The sequence below is a fragment of the Aplysia californica genome, unplaced genomic scaffold, assembly GCF_000002075.1.
Source record: "Aplysia californica isolate F4 #8 unplaced genomic scaffold, AplCal3.0 scaffold00193, whole genome shotgun sequence".
Lineage (NCBI taxonomy): Eukaryota > Metazoa > Mollusca > Gastropoda > Aplysiida > Aplysiidae > Aplysia > Aplysia californica.
In genome coordinates, this window is record NW_004797463.1 from 1,179,886 (window position 1) to 1,188,568 (window position 8,683).

Sequence of the window (8,683 nt, forward strand, 5' to 3'; positions counted from 1 at the left end):
AAAGGCACTTTACACTTATTTTCCTCACTTCACCCAGGTGGGAATGGGTACCCGGCTATAGACAGCGAAAGATCTTGTCAGTTTGTTAGTGTTTGAGCGCTTAATCGGCTGCTCGCACTGTATGCTTCCCGGGAAGCTGAGAATGTTTCGGAGTGTTCTATGGTCTGCTGGGGTAATAATATAGTGTAAAGCGCATAGAGCCTGCTGTTGAGCGGGGATATGCGCTATACAAATGCTATCTATTATTATTATTATTGTATTTAGAAAATAAATCTGAATAGATATCTGTTCACAATTTTGATTTCATGTTAGGGGACATGTGATCGCTTTTAAGGACAAGCGGGCTAGCCCAGAGTACGGGGGTTTCCAGACATCTTGACCCACACCAAAAGTGGAAATTGCCCTACCTTTAGAAGAAGTTTGGGTTCATTCATGTGTATATTTGTTTTGTTTAGTTATAAGAAAACTCTCGTTGTCTTTTAAAGAAACTGAACAGGGATCCAAAAACTTTACCTTCGATTTTCTCAAAACTGCATTTTTCGGGATAGCCCCCTTGTGCTTAAAAGTGACCATGTGATCTCCAAATTCAGGGAAATTTTCCTAATTTTTTGTTTTACCTGCTGATAGTCAGCTGTATAGATTCAGGAATAGGGAGAGAGTTTTCTCTTCGTTCTTGTAGCTTCAGTTGTCATTATTAACCTCTTTTGATGAGTGTTAACAAAGATGGTACATAACAAGATAGATCTAGTTCACTCAGCCAAAAAAGTGTCCGCGGAAGTCCGCTCGTTGGTTCAGATGGCGCAGCAGTCATTGTTTTGAAGCTCTCTTTCGTTTCTCCACAAGAAGAATAGGAATAGCACCTCCTTGCGTGTGCAGATCGACTGCTGTTCATCAGCTGTTCATGTTCGTTCAGTGTGGAGTTTTAGGGTTTTTTTATTTTAATGACCTCTCACCTCTCATTCTAAAGTCAAATTAAACGAAGAAAACAGTCGCCTCTTCCTCGGGAAGAAATTTTTATGTCTGCATAACCATTTCAAAAAAGCGTTCTTCCAAAACTCGAATTCTTATAATTTATTCAAAAACTTGTTAGCGTCACTTTGATTTTTTTCACACAAGTAGGGTAACTCTGTTCGCAACGGGTGCGCCTTTGAGAAGAAGGCGCCACCGGATTTTGAAGACACTTTTTTAATTGGCTCAAAGAGAGGAGTGAACTATCTTGTTCTGTAGACTCTTTGGTGTTACCTACCAGGGCATAACCCAGCATGTGCCATTACTTGTTCTTGTACTTCTAGTCTGACATCCCATGGCTGTTCCGTTTTGATTGGCTACTATTTTTATGGTACCGGTATTTGTTGTTTACCTGTGAAACCAGCCTTATCCCTCTGTGCTTCAATTATGTTTGATTTTTATCTACCTTTCATAGTTGCTGTTGTATTTCTGTGTGAAATTAGTCATATTAGTTGACATTTGTGAAGCGAGCTGATAAAATGAGTTAGTTCTCGGATTCAGGCCTTAAGGAAATAGATACATCACACTTATAGGTGAAGGTTTTACATTTTATAAGTATGAAATAAAAGGTATGTTATACCTAAGGAATATGGCATCAATAGAAAATCTACAAATTTGACCCTAGTGTCAATTTTTGGCCAATATCTCCATTTGTGGACTGCGAGAAGTAACTCATTTTGTCAGCACGCCTCACATTTTGAATCCTGTGTTGAACACGCTTTGTTTGACTGTTCTCTCCTTAATGAACTTGAACTTAATGTTATTGAAACAAGGTATTACATGTATTATATTCAACAGCTCAATCAATGGCAATCCATTATATTTAGAATGGAAAGGAGTCGCATTATTTTGTCTTATTTGCAGCATTGTAGTACCTCAGTGTAACAGTAGCAGTAGTGCAACGCTTAACTCTTTAAACCCTGAGTTTTTTCCACCGCTTCCCGCAGTTTTTTCTACAGTCACCTAAACCTAGTGCTCTATGTCTCATTATAAACACAAAAGCTTTCCTCCAACTTCTACATCATGGAAACAAAGACTAAAATTCATTACTGAAAAAAATCTTGGTCTGGGAATAGTTCCGAAAAACAAGCAAAAACTAGCACTAAATGAAACGAAACAGTTGTCTCTAGTGTCCGATGGAGAACAGGGTTATCATCGCCGGAGTTTAAAGAGTTAATACATCAATTGTTTGACCTTTTCATTCCAAGCTTCTCTGCGTGAGCATCCCCTCAGTATTCACTGTTCTGTGGTGAAACTTGAAAGAAAGTGTATCATTTTTGGGCAAGTTGAAAAATTAATTACTTTAACCCTATCCGTACATCGTGTTTTACTATCGTATCTGTATGACGTGGGGAACTCTGTGCCACCACTTTCCAAAGAGCAGGAAATTTACTCGTTAATCAAATCCGTAAGCTTTGCATAGTTGTCTGTCAAAATGATGTTTTGAGAAATACTGAAATTTTCAAAGAGATCTTTGTACTGGAAGTATTCTAAAATGTGAAGAATATAACCCTGGGGGTACAAAATGACCCCAGGGCGTACGTATAGAGGAAAAAAATGAAAAATTTATCCACAGAGATACAAACAGGGTATGTGCTGACAGTATTCTTTTTTTTTAATATATTAATTTTTATCATACTTAGTTGCAATAGAATTTGCTGTTTGAAATGATAGCTCAAACAAGATATCTCTGTAATACAGGGTGCCCATTTGGGGATCGGGTCTCGGATCGTCATTTACTAGTACAAAATATTAGAAAGAAAATGATGTAGGAAAGGGTAGGCCCTACTGTTTTATTTTATATATATATAGATATATATATAGATATATATATATATATATATAGATATATATATATATAGATATATATATATACATATGTATAAATATATATAATATAATTATATAAGAAAATATTACTCCTTTTCAGTGGTATTTTACATCACCGTATTGTATTTTCAACTTATTTACAGTTACTGGATTGTTTTGTGCTCAGGTAGTGCATTGTTATGTGAATTTCATTATAAATGTAGCTGATACTGATTATTTTGTTGTAGAGGAAAATTCGTGGTAGATCAAAAATCAGTGATTAGACAGACATAGTAAAACATAGGCATAACAAATGAAATCTACGTGGGGAAAGAACTGGTGATGTTCACTCTGTCTACAGGCTTTTTCCTCAAATCCCCAAAGTGCATCACAATGATAACATGAAAAGAAGAAATCTGTCTGAAATCACCACTAATTTACTCACTTATTGAATGTGGGTGGTAGGCGGGTGCTCTGGTGTGGTTTGCTTCTTCTTTCCAATCAAACATCTATCGTCCTTATCTCCCCTTCTTCTTTTTTTATGTTTGTTACTCTCTTGTAACACCTCTAATCTTCTGGTGCTCATATATGACCTTATGATGCAGTTGCGAGTGCCGTAAGACCTCTACTATAAAACTTAACTAACTAATTGAATGTTTTAACTGTAAACCTCACTCAAAGACTTCTCAGAAATCTTTCATGAAGGAAGTCTCTGGACCTAAATTTTCAGTTAATAGGTCTAAGGTACTTGTGACATCATCAGTTTTCTCCCTGTAGTTTTTAATTTTTATGTCCAGATGAGTTTTTAGCTGTGGATTATTTTAAAATGTTGCCATAAGATAAGAATTAGTTTGAGTTTGTACATTACATATATTTGTCAAGCAACATTACACTGTATTATATGTCTTGAGTTTTTTTGGTTGGAAGTTGGAAATGGTTTTTTTGCTACTCTCACAGTCTACGAAGCAAGAGAAAACCTGTACAATAAACAAGTGTGTCTGTACCAAGTGTTGAAATGCTGGAAGGGAAAATATTGAAACACAGCAAAAATCCAATGCTGTTCATACCATGCCTATCTTAGTAGAGCGCTCGTCTCCGAAGCGGAAAGTCTGGGTTCGAGCATCAGTTTGGACACATTTTTTTCGCCGCCCCCCCCCCCAAACAGTAATGGGTACCTGACTTCGAGTTGGGGAAGTAAAGGTGGCGTGGAAAGAAACTGGCCTCCCTACCACAATATGCCAAAGGCCCAGGCAGTTGTCTCACTAACAAGGCAATCCCCAATGTCCAGATCGGATAAGGGAACAACTTTATTTTTTACCTTAGTATCTAGAGTCAATGGTGATTTTGAGTGGGTTTTGATCTGGCAGATTGATATTATGATAAAGCAGTTGCTGATCGTTAAGGCTCAGTTGATGTGTGGAAAATAATTCTGACTCGACTAATTCACCTATCCGTACGTCGTGTTTTACTATCGTATCCATACGACATGGGGAACTCTGTGCCACCACTTTTCAAAGAGGAAATTTACTTGTTAATCCGATCCGTACGCTTTCCGCAGCAGTCTGTCAAAATGATTTTTTGAGAAATACTGAAAGTTTCAAAGAGATCTTCGAATTAGAAGTATTCTAAAATGTGAAGAATATAACCCCTGGGGTACAAAATGACCCCAGGGCGTATGGATAGGGTTAAGTGTGTGCTGTTGTTGCAGCTACATGTAGTTACCAGGGAGAAACATGTCCAGAAACTGGTTTATAATTAATAATAGGGCCTACTAAAGCCTCATCCAATAGCTCTGATCAACTAAAAACTTAATTTTTGTCTTGCATTATATTCCTCTTTATTGATCATGTATAGTTTGATCGGGGTAGTAGACAGAAAGTCTGTTTTGACAATTCGGTAATTTCTTTTCCTGCGAAGAACAGTAGCCTACAATTTTGCTTTTCTACATCTGCCAGTTCAGTCCACGCCGGCTTTAAGCTCGGTCATCGGTAGAAAGCATTATATATTATATAAGAGTGCTTAATGCCGAGGCGTGCTTGAGTGCGAAGTAACATTATCCGGACGTTTTCCATCATGTAGAACATTTCCTGAGCTATTTCCCTTTGTTTGTAAGCCGTGGTCGCTCAAAAGTGTGCGCTGTCATTTTTACCCTCCTTGGTAGTTTTTGTTCGTTTGTTTTGTTTTGTTTTTTTATTTTATTTTTTTTATTACTTATCATGGTAATAATAGAATACAAACAATCAATTTGAAAAAGCATGAAATGAAAGATTTGTTGATCACCTGAGAATAAAGTAAACGTGAACTAGTCAACGTAATAATTTTAATGGAATCAAGAACATGTATCAAGGCAGGTAAGGAAACAAACATGAAAAAACAAAAGATGTGGAAAACGTAGTTTTAAGAACATAAAGACGTGATGGAGTAATTCGGCATTGAGGAGAAGGTTGGGTGTTGGGGGGGGGTCTTGTTTTATTTTGTTGGAAAAAAATCAGTAAGGAAGCTTTGCTTGCGGTTTGAAATAACGCTCTCCTGCACGGCTCTCGTAACTGCCTGGAATTTAGTTTGAGATGTGAGGCCAGCAGATTCCATGAATACACGAACGGTGTTCAGGCTTTGCAACAGCTCCGAGGGAGAAGGCATTTTGGTCGCCGCTTCTTCTACTTCTACCTCTTCAGCTTCAGCGCTCTCCTCTTCCACTTCCACCTCCGCTCGGGATCGCTTTTTCCTTTCCACCAAGGTGTTTAGTTGAACAATTTCACCGTCTGTTAATTCGCCAGTCACAGGTGCGTCGTCATCCACGGCGATAAATTCTTCAAACATTTCAGGGTCCATGTTTTTCGGTGGAATAAATGTCACAGGGTTAATAATAGCTGGCACATCCTCGCTTGTAGAGTTGATAACGAAACCTGCACACTTGTAACAGTTTTTGATCGTTTCTGGGGTAACCAATGACCATGCTTCTTGCAGTAGGTAAATGGCTCTCAAGACAGTGATGGTGGCTAGAATGTCGCTGGCTTTCTTTGACTCGTCGGAATCGAGCTCGCTGATGATGATGTTGTTCACCGCAGCACGATAGTGGCATTTAAAGTTCCGAATAATGCCTTGATCCATAGGTTGATGTGTTGCGGTGGTATTGGGGGGTAAAAATTCCAACTTAATGCACGTAAGACCTGTTGGTTTAAGATGCGCTCTACAGGTGTCAACAAAAAGCACAATTGATCTTCTTTGAAGACGAAGTGATTGGTCCCACGATCGAAGAAAGTCGGTGAAAATGTCCGGTGTCATCAATGCATTGTCAGAGTGTTTATAGTCGACGGGAAGCTTTGACACTTTGCTGGGAAAGCCACGAGGCGATTTGCTTTTCCCAATTACGAGAAGTTTCTTTTTGTCAGTGCCAGACATATTGGCGCAGATGAGAATAGTGAGTCTATCTTTTTGTTTTTTGCCACCACTGATTTTCGCATTCCGATAAACGAAGCCGCGATCCGGGAGACCTTTGAAAAAGATTCCCGTTTCACCAGCGTTGTAGATATCATTAGGTGAATAATCATTCAAGAAACCACCTACCATCACGCGATCTTTCCAGTTTTGAGCCAACTCGAAGTCTGTGCGTTGTTTCTCAATCTCCCTGGCATGCCCCCGTCTGAATGTAATGCTGTGGCGTTCTTTGAAGCGGCTTAACCATCCCTCCGATGGTGTGAAGTCGTGGCCCATCTCCTCCGCCAATTGCTGCGCTTTCTGTTTCAGGATAGGTCCGTTGATCCTTGCACAATGCTCGTTTTTCTGACACAGCCAGACGTTGAGAGCAATATCGACGTCCTCTTCTTTGAAACGGGCTTTTCGCTTCCTTGAAAGATTTTGAAAATCTTTGGCGGTGCTGCGAGTTTCCTCTCTAGTTTTCCACAGTCTAGAAATGACAGATCTTGAAACGCCATGCTTGCGAGCCGTCTCGGCGAAGTTCTGATCTTGATCTTGGCCAGATTCCATCTCTTCGATTATGTTCAACTTTTGCTCTATAGTGAGCGTGGTTCTTTTCGCCGCCATGATGTTGGTTTTGGTCGATTTAAGACGTCGTTTAGTGTAATCTCTGATGAGGTGTAGTTTCGGTCTGTACTCTGTGGACCAGTCACGATACAACACACAAGGCTTACACACTGCCCGACGCCCGACTGCCTGCACTAGGCTATCGCTGCCCGCTGTGCCACATTCATACCACCGCCTTCACCCCACCTCGCGCGTGATCAGGAAAGCGGAAAGCGAGGGGCAAAGTGAAGTCGCAGCCAGCCTCACTTTCGCGCCTCCCCGACTCTCTTTGTATTTTTTCGTCTGTGTGTAGCTTTGCCCTAGGCCTAGACTAGATCCTATGTCCACACCACGCGCGTGACTGTGTGCGTCTCTCTGCCTTCCTCTCCACGTGTGTGTGTCTGTGTGTGTCTGTCTGTCTGTCGCCAACACTTGCGTTCTTTGTGTTTCTCTGATCACAGCTGCGGTGTAGACTGTTCGAACTTCGATGGGTCATCATGAAAGTATTGACTGTCTTGTAAATGAAGCGTGCCTGAAGTCGAAGTCACCGTGCTTAAAGGCGTGTAATTTATTATATTAGCAAAAATTCGAGCCGTTACTTAGCGTGCTTGAGTCCGAAACGTGTTTTATGCCGGCGTGTTTAAAGCCGGGCACGGACTGTACCAGCATGTTAGTTTTAATAATAATAATAATAATAGATAGCATTTGTATTGCGCATATCCCCGCTCAACAGCAGGCTCTATGCGCTTTACACTATATGTTAGTTTTACCATGATTCATGCTCATAGCATTTCTAGAATAGGTTGAATTTGGCTGGTCCTTCTTCTTCTCATTAATCTTTAAATAGATATCCCATATACTGTATCGTGGGTGGTTGGCGGGTGCTCTGGTGTGGTTTGCTCCTTCTTTCCTATCAAACATCTATCGTCCTTATCTCCCCTTCTTCTTTTTTATGTTTGTTACTCTCTTGTAACACCTCTAATCTTCAACACCACCTGGGGGGGGGGGGGGGGGGGGGGGGTTCGTAATGTGCCTAAATGAAAACTGGTTATAGGACAATGTTCATCTCATTATAAGGACATATAACGGACATACACATATATATTATATATAATATATATAGATATATATATGCCTCCTATATATATATATATATATATATATATATATATATATATATATATATATATATATATATATATATATATATATATATGCCTCCTATATATTATAAATTACATAAGTTATATGTGTCAGATCAACAGAATGGTGGCAATGTTGCAGCACATTTCAAACCAGCTTAAACAAACCAAGCACACGAATTTGTATATATGTAATAGAAGTCTTACTACCATAGAAATGAATGTTGCTGCCTGGTGGGTGGTTGGCGGGTGCTCTGGTGTGGTTAGCTCCTTTCCTATTTAAAAAAATTTATCGTTTCTAAATTTTTTTTTTAACTAAAAAGTTGCAGCCTGCTTTTTTTTAAAGTTTGAGATACTGGTAAAACAAACAAAAAAAAACAAGGGTGAAAAATCTGTATTTATAATGAAGTTCTTCTTTTCTGAAGTACCCAAAGAATACATCATCAAGCATTGTCCAACGACCTGAATTTGTCTCCTGAAAAAGTTAACTTGAATGATCAATATTTCCGGGTGGTAGGATTTCTTGAGCTGCTAGAGATGGAAAGCAAAGCAGATATTTGAAAGGATCAGAATCTCTTTGTTCTTACACAATGTCTTGCACACACTAAGTCTTGCAGTGGGTGGTTGGCGGGTGCTCTGGTGTGGTTTGCTTCTTCTTTCCTATCAAACATCTATCGTCCTTATCTCTTTTTCTTTTTTTA

At 39.4% G+C, this 8,683-nt stretch overlaps 1 protein-coding gene across 1 annotated transcript; it reads right to left on the reverse strand.

Moving 5' to 3' along the window:
- Positions 1-5,101: 5,101 nt before the first annotated feature.
- On the reverse strand, positions 5,102-7,096 carry LOC101860331 (tigger transposable element-derived protein 4). The gene has a single exon (XM_005098790.3). The coding sequence runs from the start codon at positions 6,859-6,861 to the stop codon at positions 5,287-5,289; it is 1,575 nt and encodes a 524-aa protein (XP_005098847.1). The 5' UTR covers positions 6,862-7,096; the 3' UTR covers positions 5,102-5,286.
- Between the last annotated feature and the right edge of the window lie 1,587 nt (positions 7,097-8,683).

Excerpts from the sequence above, each read along its gene's own strand:
- LOC101860331 (XM_005098790.3), bottom strand. The coding sequence starts at position 6,861 with ATGGCGGCGAAAAGAACCACGCTCACTATAGAGCAAAAGTTGAACATA.